Raw genomic sequence first — 15950 nt, 5'->3', positions numbered from 1 at the left:
TGTCATGATTCACAATTTGTGAAATTGTAATTTATACTAGTTGGTAAGTAACCTGGGAATCATCAATTTAACATGGATTGGTAAACTGTCAATCTGTATTTTCTATCTGCCAGATAGGCAGAGAAGATATTTTTTTATACGTGAAAGAGCACATATGGCTTGCATTTTTTATACTTTAATTAACGTAATTGTCTTACTCCTTGATTACGAAATAAAGTTAGTATCCTTAGGCTGTAGCCTTTGTACAGTTTTAGCAAATGTCGCTTTATAACGTATCCCAGTAGGCTACAACCGGAATCCCCTCCCCACACATTTTATGGTGTGATCTTGCCGCTCCACCGCAAAGTGTGCTTCAATGATTGGGGGTGGCCTCGCGTCATGTGATACCTAAGCGTCACCGAAATCCTTTGTTGATGGTGATTCACAAAACCTCACTCAGACATTGTCTGGGTAAATTGCTACAACAAAATCATTTATTTTCGCCTTTGTGGGATTGTGTTGTGGAAGGATGCAGAGATATTCTCGGAGGGACATTTTAAACCAGCTGTTTGCCGCTGGGATAAAATAGAGGCAGACGCGTCAAAGGTAAATGCGACAGTCAAAATAGCTCATTATCGCACACCCTATCCCGTACGACGGCCAGACGAGCGATCAATAGAGCAAAGCCAACATTTCGTTTGTGCAATTTGTGAGCTAAAGTCCGATATAATGCCGTTTTTTTCTATGGCTATGCTGGGAGATAATCCCCGTTCTGCAAAGGAGATGAAACCTTTTTTTAGCCGTGGGTGAAACAGTTTGCCAACAACAACGCGTTTTGTTCTCCGTCTATCAATTCACATCTGGTGGATTCGTTGATGTTTTTCTGCCATTTGAATGAAAAAAGGCATATGTTGTGATTTGGAGAAAATACGGTGTCCACTCAGCATCTTAAGCATCATGTCCATAGGATATCCCCTCTCATCTCACGGACCCTCGGCAGGCCGTTTTTTCTCTCTCCTCTGCCTTTTGGCCGTCTCTACACTGCCTGGAGCACAAGCCTCTTACCCCGAGAGCAGCGAATGTATCTCAGGAAAAGGCAAGGACTGCTTGGGTGAGTATCAATACATTTTCTTTATCAATAAACTTTTCCAAAGCAAGCACTTCTATGGGAATGATATGTGTTTATCCGACACACATCCTGGGTTTCTGCAACACAGGAGCTCATGAGGTGTGTATCGTCCTTGCTGAATGAACGCTGGTCGGTAATTGGGCAATCTCCTATCCCAGCAGACAAAGCACATCATGCTCAATTGGTCTGGATTAGACAGACATAAAGCTGGCAGTGTCACTGCTTCATAAGAGGAATCACTGAGTCAATGCATGTTAAAAAAAAAATATATGTATACATTTGGGAAATGTGATTTCATAGGCCTATGTTTATTGGGGGGTGGCTCGATCTGTCCCCTCTTGTTGGTGAGGTGCATGCAGGGAAACATTTCCATATTTGAACCCCACCCTGGATTGTCCTGCTGTTTTTGTTTGGGTTTCATTATTAAATGGAAACAGTAATTTCTCAGTTTCCTGGTTAGGAGTAATGACTTTTGTTTATATACACCAGTTGTAGAAAAAGTACCCAACCGACCTAATTGAGTAAAAAAAGTAAAGATACCTTAATAGAAAATGACTCAAGTAAAAGTGAAAGTCACCCAGTAAAATACTACTTGAGTAAAAGTCTAAAAGTATTTGGCATTAAATATCCTTAAGTATCAAAATTAAATGTAATTGCTAAAATATAATTAAGTATCGAAAGTAAAAGTAAATTATTTCAAATTCCTTATGTTAAGCAAACTAGACGGCACCACTTAGTTTTTGTTTATTTACAGATAGCCAGGTGCAACCTTCGACATAATTTACAAACGAAGCATGTGTGTTCAGTGAGTCCGCCAGATCAGAGGCAGTAGGGATGACCAGGGATGTTCTCTGCATAACACCTTGCCCAAACCGGCTGCGCGTGTGCGCTATCGTGCATACATTTATTTTGCCCCCCCACACTAAACGTGATCACGACACGCAGGTTAAAATATCAAAACAAACTTTAATCCAATGACATTAATTTGGGGACAGGTCGAAAAGCATTAAACATGTATGGTAATTTAGCTAGTTAGCTTGCTCTTGCTAGCTAACGTTAATTTGTCCTATTCAGCTAGCTTGCTGTTGCTAGCTAATTTGTCCTGGGATATAAGCATTGAGTTGTTATTTTACCTGAAATGCACAAGGATCTCTACTCCGACAATTAATCCACATATAAAACGGCCAACTGAATCGTTTCTAGTCATCTCTCCTCCTTCCAGGCTTTTTCGTCGTTTAAATGATATGGTGATCGCATCTAAACATTCATTGTATTACCACGACTACCGGCAAAACAGTTCGTCTTTCTATCACCCACGTGGGTATAACCAATGAGGAGATGGCACGTGAGTACCTGCTTCTATAAACCAATGAGGAGATGGGAGAGGCAGGACTTGCAGTGCGATCTGCGTCAGAAATAGGAACGACATCTATTTTAGCCCTTGGTGCCGCAGACGCTCGTTGGCGCGCGCAAGCAGTGTGGGTGCAATAATTGAATAACATGGATTTCTAAATGTATTTTGCGACGCACGCAACGTGTCCGGTCTGGTCAGCATGTGAGTGCGGGAATTGGAACATTTTCCTGTCCTGCTTAGCATTCAAAATGTAATGAGTACTTTTGGGTGTTAGGGAAAATGTATGGAGTAAAAAGTACATTATTTTCTGTAGGAATGTAGTGAAGTAAAAGCAATCAAAAATATAAATTACCCCACCCATCCACCCCCAAACGACTTAAGTATTACTTTAAAGTAGTTTTACTCAAGTACTTTACACCACCGGTATACAGTGTCATCGTGGGTTAAATTGAGGGTAAATAAATTTTACTCTTTATATCCGGAATATATAATATGCTTGCTAAAAGTTCACATCTGCTATGTGGTTTCCTAAGGGGTTCCACCCAAAGCCAACATTATGGGACTTTGACAGATTGGCCTATGTTTGATGATATTTAAGATGAATGGAAACGTAAACCTGTTGTGGATCTAGTTCCACCCTCTCCATAATCCCATAAACCATGAGTGATGTCCTCTCGTTCCCATAATAACTGTTTGTTATGAAGGCCTATGTATTGTGTTCATTCAGTAGGCTACGGTTTCCCCTTTTATTTAAAAGCAGTCCAATTTATAGCGAAGAGTGAGCTGTCCTGATAAAGCCAAATGTTTTCCTCTTGTCAAGCTATTTGTTTACATTTGCTGCTTGCCTGATTAACTTCCGTCCTTAAGCAGGCCATTCCTTTTCCCCATGGTCCTGGTTGCTCCTCAATGCTCCTAAAAACAACCTATAATTGGGTGCTGATCCCAAACCTCTTAGGAAACCCCATAGCAGATGTGACCTTAGCAACCGTTAGTATTCTGGATATAAAGATTCATTTCAGAAATGAATGGAAAATATAATCACTGTATCATTTCTTGCCTTTATTCGGGGCTTTTCTTTTCCATGGTTTTCAGGTTGAGGCATGTTGCTGGATCTAGGATACCCAAATGATAATGTGGGATGTGGATTAAGCTTGACCTGGCATTAGACTACTTCTGAAAATATTGGACAACATTTTAATTTTAGAGTGAACTGTCCCTTTAAATGCAGTGAAGTGTGGTGTTTCCCCACTGTTACTGAGAAATACAGATTGTATTTCTCAAGGCATCCATTGATTGGGTTGAATTCAGTGGAAGCGCGGTTGTTGTTAACCTGCACTGCTGTAAAGAACAAACATTGGTAAAACAGCCAGAATTACCGTACTTACATTACTGCACCTATGCGCCTATTTTGCAGGTCAGGATCAATGCTATTTCATTAGGGTTTTATTTAATTCAAGCCCTGGTACCACTATGACTTCTACTGCAGTGTTTTAAAGGCTAGTGTTCCTATACAGTGGTGGTATTGATTGATTACAGAGGAGTTTTAGGTCATGGCCTGTATTTAATGGGCTAGCTTCGGAATCCCAGGGTGACAGTGACTGTAATGAGGAAATGAACAGTTTGGTCAATAGTCCTTTATGTACAAGGTGACTAGGATCGGGGCTAGCCCCTTTATATCGAGACTGTGACCATTGGTTGAGTAACACACAGATCTATTTAGAAGAGGGGATTGTTAGGAGTGGCTGATTATAATCTTTGGCCTGGAACTACTTTGCCTCCCATTTGTTGAAAGGTTGGGTTATTATTAGTCCCTGTGGCGTGCTTACCTGTCTAAAGACAATGGATTAGTTGTGTAGTGGCTTCCTCTTCTTAAACCTTCTCTAACAGTGGGGATAAGACAACATAAAGCTCCTACTGCATGTTGAGATATGTCTTCCCTCATGGGGACTGGCGATGAGAGCAGGAGGGAACTTCAGTTCAAACCTCGGTGGGGTAGGATTCTTCCATTCCCATCACCTCTCCTATTCTCTCTTTTTCTCTCTCCCTACCTCCATCCATCCCTCTCTCTCACTCTCCTTCACTCCCTCTTTTTCTGTCCTTCGCTCCCTCTTATCTCTTCCTCTCCTTTTATGTCTTCATTTCTCTCTCATTCTCTCTCCTTCTCTCCCTCCCCCCTATGTCTCCCCCCTCACTGTAAATCTCACAGACCAGGGGTTTTCCAATGTTCTGCTAGTTGATAGGAGTGCTGTGTGATAATGTTGTTGACCCCAGGAGGATGTAAATGGCTGCTGTCAAACCTGCCTGGAAGGCTGGGAAGGTCTTCTCATTCCTCCATTAGAGCTCTGTGAGATTCAAACTCTCCCTCAGGGTGTCCATGAACCTAGAGTTGTTCTAGCACAGTAGCACAGCAGTCATTTTGCTCACCTACTGTAGTTATCAAAGCTAGTGAAAAACAGATTATACTACAACTGAATGTCAACAGGGGAAATAAAATCCTCTAAGTTCACTTCATCCGTAATGTTTTTGACAGTTTACTGTTACTGGTTGGTTAAAGTTAATATTGAAGACTTGCAGCACTGAGAAGTTGTTTTGACCAAATTCATTGATCCTGATGATATAATCCAATGTAATTCCCTACTTCTGACCAGGCTAATGATGAACTTATTCAAACAATATTGTGATGGCATACTTTACTATAAGTGCCTTGTAAGCCCACTTTGGCAACCTGAAATCATATTTTTCCTATCAGGAATGCCTCTCACGCATAATGTGCTTGAGCTCCTGATCAAAGATTATCAGATCGGACTTGACCCTCTTCTCCAATCTTTTCAAGTCAGCTTTCTGGGTCCCTGTTGATGGTTCGTGGCTTTGCTTTCCCTTGATCATGCAATGCCAAGGCATTACTGTGTAAACGAGGACCAACTTGTCCGAATGACCAGTAGTGACTCAATTTCTCAGTCCAGTTATGCTGGGCAGTGACTGTTGTACCTTGCACATTCCATTGACTCTCAGTAAAGTTGTACAAATGATGCGTAGCTAAGCTCTCTCTGTACCGGATCTCTCAATAGTCCAACCATTGACGAAATGAGGCGATGACTATTGATGTCTTGTGGCAAAGGAGTCGGATGGCTACGTGTTGCTAATGACCCGGGTCTTCGCTACATTGACTCCTCTCTTCCATTGATTTGTCCTTCTCCTTCCTCTGATAAATACCGCTCCGTGTGAGAGAGTGAGAGATGTTCAAGTGTATTTCTGGCTAAAGGGGAAGCTATGGGCTTTGGTGTGTCGGATGGATGAAAGTCATTACTGGAAGATGTATTCAAGTGGCCGTGAACTCTTATCAGGGCTTTGGTTCATAGTGTATTTTAGCCTGGAATCCAGACAGATTTACTCTGTTTTGTGATGAAACAGAGCATATCAGTTTGGATTCAAGGCTAGCTGTATTTTAGGTAAAGAAAAGTGCTTCCAGGTAGGCTATACCATAGCAGTTTTTTCTCAAAGGCTGTAGTTTGGGAAAGAATTGTGTTTTGAGTTTAACGTTTTCACACACTATTTGCTCCAATCTTCATGTTAGAAAGTTTTTCCCAGATAGAAAAGCAATGTCACATAAATACTAGTACACAACATAGACTATACTAGATATTCATATGGTTTTACAATTGGAGCAATAAAATAAGGGTATTTCACTGCCTTGCTGATAAGAACACCTTGTTTTTACCAGATTTGTCTGAGAAGAAAAGTGACCTGAGAGTGTGTGACGCTGCGTCATGTCGTTACGGGGGGACATGTCAAGAGAACGGGGCTGACCTGAAATGTGTCTGCCAGTTCCATGTAAGTAACACAGCGGAATAAAGGCTATCATGTTCTCTGTTGTCAAGTAAGACTGTCATTACCATTGCCATGAGCAAGAAAGCAAGCAGGAATGGCTTTGCCAAAGCAAATCAGCTCCAATTGATTTTAATTTCGGAACTCTGTTCCCATAGTATTCCCACACATAATATAGAGATATACTGTATGTGATCGTATACAAATGTAAACAAGGTGTTAGTCAAATGTAATATCTGTTTGGGCTTCTTGCAGTACATTTGGTCCCGTGGCTGAATCTACTTGCTGATCCCTGGTCTAGACTATGATGGTTCAGTAACATCCTTTCATTGCCCGTTGTGTCTTAGTGCTCGAAGAAGTACATCCCTGTTTGTGGGTCCAACGGAGACACCTATCAGAATGAGTGCTTCTTGAGGAGAGCAGCATGCAAGCAGCAGAAGTCCATATCACAGGTCTCTGACGTGGCCTGTTATACAGGTGAGTCTTAGTCGCAGGTTGCACACTTTCACTCAAGAGAGTACAGAATCACCTTTATGGAGCGCATTTTTCATCACCTGGGTTCTGTCCCTAGTCATTTTGTTATTAGTCATTTTAGACCAAGCTGAAGCTAACTCATTTTTTTATGCTGTAACACACAGATGGCAGTTCTGGATCAGGCGACGGAGGTACAGTGTCGTAACTTGGTCTTGCTTCACTTTAATACGTTTGACTTGACAACCCATGTTACAATGTTACAGTAAAAGCTGGTTAAACATAGCCTGCTTAAACAAAAACTTTGCAGATCCAACCACTAATAGAACAATATTAACTCTGTTTGACAGCTAACATTTTTTAAATACTCTCCTTTTCTACAGATGATGAAGGATCAGGCACAGGCAGAGGGAAAAAGCCCACAAAATGCGTCAACTGCAAGTTTGGAGCAGAATGCGATGTGGACTCTGAGGATATATTGTGAGTACTTTCCACTGCAGCTATTGTGCTCTCAGTAGTCTCTAAGGAGGACTCGTCTTCATCAGCTGTTGTACTCTCAGTAGTCTAAGGAGGACTCGTCTTCATCAGCTACTGTGCTCTCAGTAGTTTCTGAAAGGAGGGCTCGTCTTCATCAGCTGTTGTACTCTCAGTAGTCTCTGAGGATTCTTCTTCATCAGCTATTGTGCTCTCAGTAGTTTCTGAAAGGAGGACTCGTCTTCATCAGCTGTTGTACTCTCAGTAGTCTAAGGAGGACTCGTCTTCATCAGCTATTGTGCTCTCAGCAGTCTCTGAGGATTCTTCTTCATCAGCTATTGTGCTCTCAGTAGTTTTTGAAAGGAGGACTCGTCTTCATCAGCTGTTGTGCTCTCAGTAGTTTCTGAAAGGAAGACTCGTCTTCATCAGCTATTGGGCTCTCAGTAGTCTCTGAGGATTCTTCTTCATCAGCTATTGTGCTCTCAGTAGTTTCTGAAAGGAGGACTCGTCTTCATCAGCTGTGCTCTCATTAGTTTCTGAATGGAGGACTCGTCTTCATCAGCTGTGCTCTCAGTAGTTTCTGAAAGGAAGACTCGTCTTCATCAGCTATTGGGCTCTCAGTAGTCTCTGAGGATTCTTCTTCATCAGCTATTGTGCTCTCAGTAGTTTCTGAAAGGAGGACTCGTCTTCATCAGCTGTGCTCTCATTAGTTTCTGAATGGAGGACTCGTCTTCATCAGCTGTGCTGTCAGTAGTTTCTGAAAGGAGGACTCGTCTTCATGAGCTGTTGTGCTCTCAGTAGTTTCTGAAAGGAGGACTCTTCTTCATCAGCTATTGTGCTCTCAGTAGTTTCTGAAAGGAGGACTCGTCTTCATCAGCTATTGTGCTCTCAGTAGTTTCTGAAAGGAGGACTCGTCTTCATCAGCTATTGGGCTCTCAGTAGTCTCTGAGGATTCTTCTTCATCAGCTATTGGGCTCTCAGTAGTCTCTGAGGACTCGTCTTCATCAGCTGTTGTACTCTCAGTAGTTTCTTAAAGGAGGTCTCATCTTCATCAGCTATTGTGCTCTCGGTAGTTTCTGAAAGGAGGACTCGTCTTCATCTGGAAGACGACTAGTGAACACTAGTCCATCATAGATATCTTCGCTTATTTTCTCCATGTACTGGGGTCCTGGATTGTCACATTCGATTCAAATTGATTGATGATGTATGTTTGGCACTTTTAGTGAACACAGTGTTAATACAGTGTTCATTAAACAGATTTTTATATCAATGTTTTCTTCGACACCCAGGTGTATGTGCAACATTGACTGCAGTGGCCATAATGACAACCCGGTGTGTGGAACAGACGGAAAATCTTACATTACCCCCTGTCACGTAAGAGAGGCTTCGTGCTTGAAGCAGGTGAAGATTGACGTGAAGCATCTAGGGAGGTGTCCAGGTAATGCCATGTTCTAACATCAAAATGTCATTTGGAAACATGTAATTTTGTGCCCCATGTCCTGTATTTGCACTGCATTGTGGGAAAAAAACAATGGATTGTGGTTTTCGATGGATTTGATTTATTATTCACAATCTCAAGGAAGGAAAATAAATCAAAATTTTATATTTGACTGAGATTTTTGGTGTAGAGATGAGGGGATCCTGCTGTAATGCGACATCCTACTTAATAGTTGAATACAATGTCCTAGATATTCTCCCCTGCATGGGTTGCTGGTGCCAGTCCTGATATTCCTGATATGTGCTGTTTATATAAGCATCCCACCCACCAGTCTTGACTTTCCTCTAATTCTTTATCACTTTATCCTGCCAGTGACCTATATGATGGCTAGTTCCTGTCAAACTCTGATGTTTATGACGCCCACCCCAATTGGTTGATTGATCCTCACTATGACAATGCCGTGCGGTGATGACTGAGACTATTAGGTTTGTCCCGACATACAACATCTTTCTACAGCGCATCAAAAGACTTAAGATTCTTCTTTCAAATGCAGACTGCTTTGTGGACATAACCTCAATCTGGATGCACACAATTAGGATTTGGGCCACATTATAATGACCAAGGGGCATCGGGCAACCAGCTGGTCAAATAACTACAAAGATGTTTCTTACCAGAACATCTGTTTAAAGCCGTTCAAAAAATGTAATTCTCCATTTGAGGGCGAAGATTTACTACCCCAAATATGTCCCTGTTTTCAAAAACGTCCCACAATCAAGTTCTAAAGTGTAGGGCTAAAAGATCTATTTACATAAATAATCTATATATTTTTTGTTTCACAGAGCATACATTGACCCTAAATATTACATGAACTTGCATACCTTATTCAAAATGCAATAGAATGCATCCCAACTTGGAAATCTGAGAACAAGTTATGGATGTTCCAATATTCCTAGAATAGGATTCCTATCATTTCACATTACTAATGTCAGTCGCTCTGGATAAGAGTGTTTATTTGTTACCATAGTGATATTACATTTCTTCTCAGAGACTAATTGTTGTGCATGTCCTGAGATGTTTTTTAACAACATTTGTCATGTGACCCTATGTACGTGTCTATCTCTTAAATCAGTTTGGAGGCATTTCTGCTGATGGTGCAGTTGGCCAATTCTTGCAGGAGGGCCATTAAATGTAGTGAAGCATGCCTGTGTGTCACCCTACATCCTAACAGGCCAAATTGCCCTCAAGTTAAACCCAGTCACTCGCCACTTATCTGTCATTTATTTCATTTTGTAATGCAAATGAGCATTGCAAAGGCATGCGTGCATTACTATAACTGTCTGTCAGAGTAATGTTACCAACAGCCTCATGCTTCGACTGGCCCAAATAGAAACCCGCCATACCTCTCACATTGTATCTATGGTTATCTTATTGTTATATATCAGAAATGTGCATCCTAAACAGCACCGTTGGTTATTAGTTTGTAATAGAAAATGGTAGGTATCTTTTACATTTACATTTACATTTAAGTCATTTAGCAGACGCTCTTATCCAGAGCGACTTACAAATTGGTGCATTCACCTTATGATATCCAGTGGAACAACCACTTTACAATAGTGCATCTAACTCTTTTAAGGGGGGGGGGGTTAGAAGGATTACTTTATCCTATCCTAGGTATTCCTTAAAGAGGTGGGGTTTCAGGTGTCTCCGGAAGGTGGTGATTGACTCCGCTGACCTGGCGTCGTGAGGGAGTTTGTTCCACCATTGGGGTGCCAGAGCAGCGAACAGTTTTGACTGGGCTGAGCGGGAACTGTACTTCCTCAGAGGTAGGGAGGCGAGCAGGCCAGAGGTGGATGAACGCAGTGCCCTTGTTTGGGTGTAGGGCCTGATCAGAGCCTGAAGGTACGGAGGTGCCGTTCCCCTCACAGCTCCGTAGGCAAGCACCATGGTCTTGTAGCGGATGCGAGCTTCAACTGGAAGCCAGTGGAGAGAGCGGAGGAGCGGGGTGACGTGAGAGAACTTGGGAAAGTTGAACACCAGACGGGCTGCGGCGTTCTGGATGAGTTGTAGGGGTTTAATGGCACAGGCAGGGAGCCCAGCCAACAGCGAGTTGCAGTAATCCAGACGGGAGATGACAAGTGCCTGGATTAGGACCTGCGCCGCTTCCTGCGTGAGGCAGGGTCGTACTCTGCGAATGTTGTAGAGCATGAACCTACAGGAACGGGTCACCGCCTTGATGTTAGTTGAGAACGACAGGGTGTTGTCCAGGATCACGCCAAGGTTCTTAGCACTCTGGGAGGAGGACACAATGGAGTTGTCAACCGTGATGGCGAGATCATGGAACGGGCAGTCCTTCCCCGGGAGGAAGAGCAGCTCCGTCTTGCCGAGGTTCAGCTTGAGGTGGTGATCCGTCATCCACACTGATATGTCTGCCAGACATGCAGAGATGCGATTCACCACCTGGTTATCAGAGGGGGGAAAGGAGAAGAAGTATCTTGTACAAAATCTACATCATATAACTAACATTCAACTGGTTTGTTGATTAACCAAATGTATTTTAATGAGGCCATGTCAGAATGCTAGTTAACTGCTATTTTTACTTGGGATATTAACTATATTACAGCAGACATAGTATTTATAGTCCGTCCTTGAGGTGGAGCTGAAATGTATGTAAAATACTATGACAGCTTTTCCTCTCTAGCAAGCCACCGCTTGCTCCAGAAGTGGGGGCACTTTTCAAGCCATGGTGCGCTCTCTGATAACCAAGCCACTGTGCGCTCTCTGATAATCAAGCCACGGTGCGCTCTCTGATAATCAAGCCACGGTGCGCTCTCAGATAATCAAGCCACGGTGCGCTCTCTGATAATCAAGCCACGGTGCGCTCTCTGATAATCAAGCCACGGTGCGCTCTCTGATAATCAAGCCACGGTGCGCTCTCTGATAATCAAGCCACGGTGCGCTCTCTGATAATCAAGCCACGGTGCGCTCTCTGATAATCAAGCTACGGTGCGCTCTCTGATAATCAAGCCACGGTGCGCTCTCTGATAATCAAGCCACGGTGCGCTCTCTGATAATCAAGCCACGGTGCGCTCTCTGATAATCAAGCCACGGTGCGCTCTCTGATAATCAATCTACGGTGCGCTCTCTGATAATCAAGCCACGGTGCGCTCTCTGATAATCAAGCCACGGTGCGCTCTCTGATAATCAAGCCACGCTGCGCTCTCTGATAATCGTATAATCCTTGTGGTTAGGGCTCTCTTAGAACATGGAGCTTGAACACTATTTCCCTGGAGTCCCTCCAATTCGATTTCTTTTCAACTTCTTACAGTTGAAAAACAATTTTTAAGCAACCACAAGCCTAATGAATTCTTTCACATTTTAAAATGCTGCTGTCTGTAGCTACTGAAAGGATGGCTCGCTCAGAAAATAATTTTTGCAATATTGGGAAATTTCTGTCTTGCACTCAAAAATATTTGTTTTTTTTTCAGAAAAAGGGAAGAAGAAAAACGAAGACGATGGTAGCAACAGCAAGACTGATCTTTTTGGTATGGCTGCTCCCTTTTACCACATTCTGTTAGGATGTTGTTATGGTAGTTGATTTACCTCAGACCATGGTTCATGTTGTCTATATGGAAATAATACTGTTGTACTATTTCAACTGTTCTGCCTGAGGCTATGGAACCCTGACCTGTTCACCGGACGTGCTACCTGTCCCAGACCTGCTGTTTTCAACTCTCTAGAGACCGCAGGAGCGGTAGACATACTCTTAATGATCGGCTATGAAAAGCCAACTGACATTTACTCCTGAGGTGCTGACTCGACAACTACTGTGATTATTATTATTTGACCATGCTGGTCATTTATGAACATTTGAACATCTTGGCCATGTTCTGTTATATTCGCCACCCGTCACAGCCAGAAGAGGACTGGCCACCTCTCATAGCCTGGTTCCTCTCTAGGTTTCTTCCTAGGTTTTGGCCTTTCTAGGGAGTTCTTCCTAGGTTTTGGCCTTTCTAGGGAGTTTTTCCTAGCCACCGTGCTTCTACACCTGCATTGCTTGCTGTTTGGTGTTTTAGGCTGGGTTTCTGTACAGCACTTTGAGATATCAGCTGATATAAGAAGGGCTATATAAATAAAATTTGATTTGATACTATTACATATCTGCAAAGCATATTTCTGCTCTGTCATGTCAGTTATATTTGATTTGCAACTGAGAACAAGGCCTAGCTCGCTCTTTAATATTTATATGATCCATATTAATATTTGTGATTTTCTGTATACCTTTAAAGACACGGTAGACATAGGGGAGGATAGCGCTTATGGAGGGATCCCCACCCTCTGCACAGAGGACTACGCCAACTTCTGTGAACACGGCCAATGTGAAATGAAGTATAGCATCCCCACCTGCCGGTAAGATAACATGGTGTCCTTTTGTCTTACATACCTGCGTATGCTATGTTTCATCTCTTTTTGACCTAATTCATAGATAATTATTGTGTAATTACCATCTCACCATGTAATTTCTTAGTAAACACCTGGTAATTTCTGTATCAGGAAATTAAGTGCCAGCGGTTTGGTTGTCTCCCCAGGTGTGACTCGGGCTACACTGGCCAGCAGTGTGATGAAATCCAAGACTTCAACATCCTGTACGTGGTTCCCAGTGGACAGAAACTCCACTACGTTCTCATAGCAGCCGTCATCGGAGCCGTACAGATCGCCATCATTGTCGCTGTTGTCATGTGTTTCACAAGGTGGGTGTGCTCTCCAAAGTGACCTATCTGATCTTATTAGCACATTTCTGATAAGCAGATGTAAATATTCTTTATTTTATAAGCTGTGTTTTGTACAGTAGCATACATTAGTCTCAAGTCTTATGGAAGATTCTATTCCAAATGTGACAATGTGTGTCATTTGACAAATGATGGTTACTCTATGAAAGGTGTATACTTAGCTATACAAATTTTTACAATCGTAATTGATTTCATATTTTTCAAACTAATTTCTAAAGTGCTGAGTAATGTGTTTTATGAGGCAGTCAAAAATGAGAGATTGATGTCATTCCATTGTCTTTTGTTTAATAGGAGGTGTCCCAAAACCCAGAGGGGACGAAGACAACAGCAACACCTTGGACACTTTCCCTCTGGGACTTCATCCAGGATGATGTAGCAGTTTTTTTGTGTGCATTTTTGCACCATATGGATCACATTTTTTGATATCTGTTGTTTTGTCTCCTTTATTTTGAATGGATGTTTATTTATTTATTTTCTCTAATGGGGCCTTAGTTTGCTCTCCCTTCTGGACATATGCAGCTCTTGCTGCTTTTTTTCAGACTGCTGCATTATTTATTTTTTCCTACGGGCAGAAAATGGACAGCCATTCTACTCTGATCATCCATTGTTTGCAAGGTGGTATTGGTATATTTAGGCACACAAACCTTGGATACCTAGGGTCTGGACTCCTGCTATTTATCAGCATCTCTGACTTTCTCTCAGTACCTTTTCTTTTCTTTTTTTAACGAAATACAACTATATACCAAATGCAGTTTTCTATAAATGAGGTAAAAGCTGATGTGTACAGTTTGTTTTGGTTACTTTTCAATATACCATTCCGGGGATGGAACAATTTTTTTGCCTAGGTACTAATTTAAATGTTTTTATATATAATTTTTTTTCTTCTATGTTCTAATGTTGTTTGTATTATTGCTAATGAAATAGTTGCATATAGCATGAGCTGTGAATGTGTTTAGGGATGTAGTTTTAGTAGTATTAAATTATCTGTATTTCAAACACTCGTGTTGCCTTCATATTATTATGACTAGTTCAATGACGGAGCCGAAATAATTTATCACAATGTTAAAGTTGTTATGGAAGAAAAGGCCTATTCATATGATGTTATTGTAAAAATAAATTCACTGATTTTAATGCAGTTCTTGATTTACTTTGTTAAATCAAAAAATCTATAACATTGTATAACATTTGGAATCAAACAGGTATTTTATCAGACAGCATTATTGCAGTTTTGTTTTCCCTGGACAAGTCACATGGCTGGGAAAGACTCTGAGCCCTAGTTATAAAACTCCATGTACAGTGCCTATCAGAAAGTATTCACATCCCTTGACTTGTTGCACATTTTGTTGTGTTACATCCTGAATTTAAAATTGAGATTATTTGTCACTGGCCGACACACAATACCCTATTAATGGATGTCATAAGGTGAATGCACCAATTTGTAAGTCGCTCTGGATAAGAGCGTCTGCTAAATGACTTAAATGTAAATGTAATGTCAAAGTGGGATTATGTTTTTAGACATTTTTACAAATTAATTAAAAATTAAACTGAAATGTCTTGAGTCAATAAGTATTCAACCACTTTGTTATGGCAAGCCTAAATACATTCTGGAGTAGAAATGTGTCAAATAATAAGTTGCATGGACTGATTCTTTGTGCAATAATAGTGTTTAACATGATTTTTGAATGACTCCCTCATCTCTGTACCCCACACATACAATTATCTGTAAGGTCCTTCAGTCGAGCGGTACATTTCAAACAAATTGAACCACAAAGACCAGGGGGTTTTCCAATGCCTCGCAAAGAATGGCACCTATTGGTAGATGGGTAAAAAAAGAAAAAGGCAGACATTGAATATCCCTTTGAGCATGGTGAAGTTATTAATTACACTTTGGATGGTGTACCAATACACCCAGTCACTACAAAGATACAGACATCCTTCCTAACTCAGTTTCCGGAGAGGAAGGAAACCGCTCAGGGATTTCACCATGAAACAGTTAGAGTTAAATGGTGTGATAGGAGAAAACTGAGGATGGGTGAACAACATTGTAGTTACTCCACAATATTAACCTAAATGACAGAGTGAAAAGAAGGAAGCCTGTACAGAATAAACATATTCTAAAACCTGTTTGCAAAAAGGCACGAATGTAATACTGCAAAAAATGTGGCAAAGCAATTTACTCTTTTGTCCTGTATACAAAGTGTTATGTTGGGGCAAATACAATAACACTCTCCATATTTTCAAGCATAGTGGTGGCTAAATCATGTTATGGCACTCAGTCAGCTGTATGAGGAAATGAGCAAACAGGAAAACGCCCACCCAGAGGTGGCACTCCTAGTGGCCGGGGACGTTAATGCAGGAAAACTGAAATCTGTCTTACCTCATTTCTATCAGCATGTTAAATGTGCAACCAGAGGAAAAAAACTCTAGACCACCTTTACACCACACAGAGACGCATACAAAGCACTCCCTTGCCCCCCATTTGGCAAATCTGAC

The 15950-nt window shown here is 41.6% G+C and overlaps 1 protein-coding gene across 1 annotated transcript; it reads left to right on the top strand.

Moving 5' to 3' along the window:
• The first annotated feature begins 372 nt into the window (after nucleotides 1–372).
• LOC129859182 (tomoregulin-1-like) lies at nucleotides 373–14588 on the top strand. The gene is made up of 10 exons (XM_055928627.1): nucleotides 373–1090; nucleotides 6184–6293; nucleotides 6635–6764; nucleotides 6926–6952; nucleotides 7142–7238; nucleotides 8522–8670; nucleotides 12156–12212; nucleotides 12957–13077; nucleotides 13257–13418; nucleotides 13749–14588. The coding sequence occupies exons 1-10, from the start codon at nucleotides 874–876 to the stop codon at nucleotides 13831–13833; spliced, it is 1155 nt and encodes a 384-aa protein (XP_055784602.1). The 5' UTR covers nucleotides 373–873; the 3' UTR covers nucleotides 13834–14588.
• The last annotated feature ends 1362 nt before the right edge of the window (nucleotides 14589–15950 follow it).

Source organism: Salvelinus fontinalis, chromosome 7 (assembly GCF_029448725.1).
Source record: "Salvelinus fontinalis isolate EN_2023a chromosome 7, ASM2944872v1, whole genome shotgun sequence".
Lineage (NCBI taxonomy): Eukaryota > Metazoa > Chordata > Actinopteri > Salmoniformes > Salmonidae > Salvelinus > Salvelinus fontinalis.
Note: the sequence above shows the minus strand (reverse complement) of the source record. Positions and strands in the feature narration are given on the sequence as shown.

Excerpts from the sequence above, each read along its gene's own strand:
- LOC129859182 (XM_055928627.1), top strand. The coding sequence starts at position 874 with ATGAAAAAAGGCATATGTTGTGATTTGGAGAAAATACGGTGTCCACTC. Across the intron at positions 6,294-6,634 it reads AATGTGTCTGCCAGTTCCAT|TGCTCGAAGAAGTACATCCC; the intron begins GTAAGTAACACA and ends GTTGTGTCTTAG. Across the intron at positions 6,953-7,141 it reads TTCTGGATCAGGCGACGGAG|ATGATGAAGGATCAGGCACA; the intron begins GTACAGTGTCGT and ends CCTTTTCTACAG.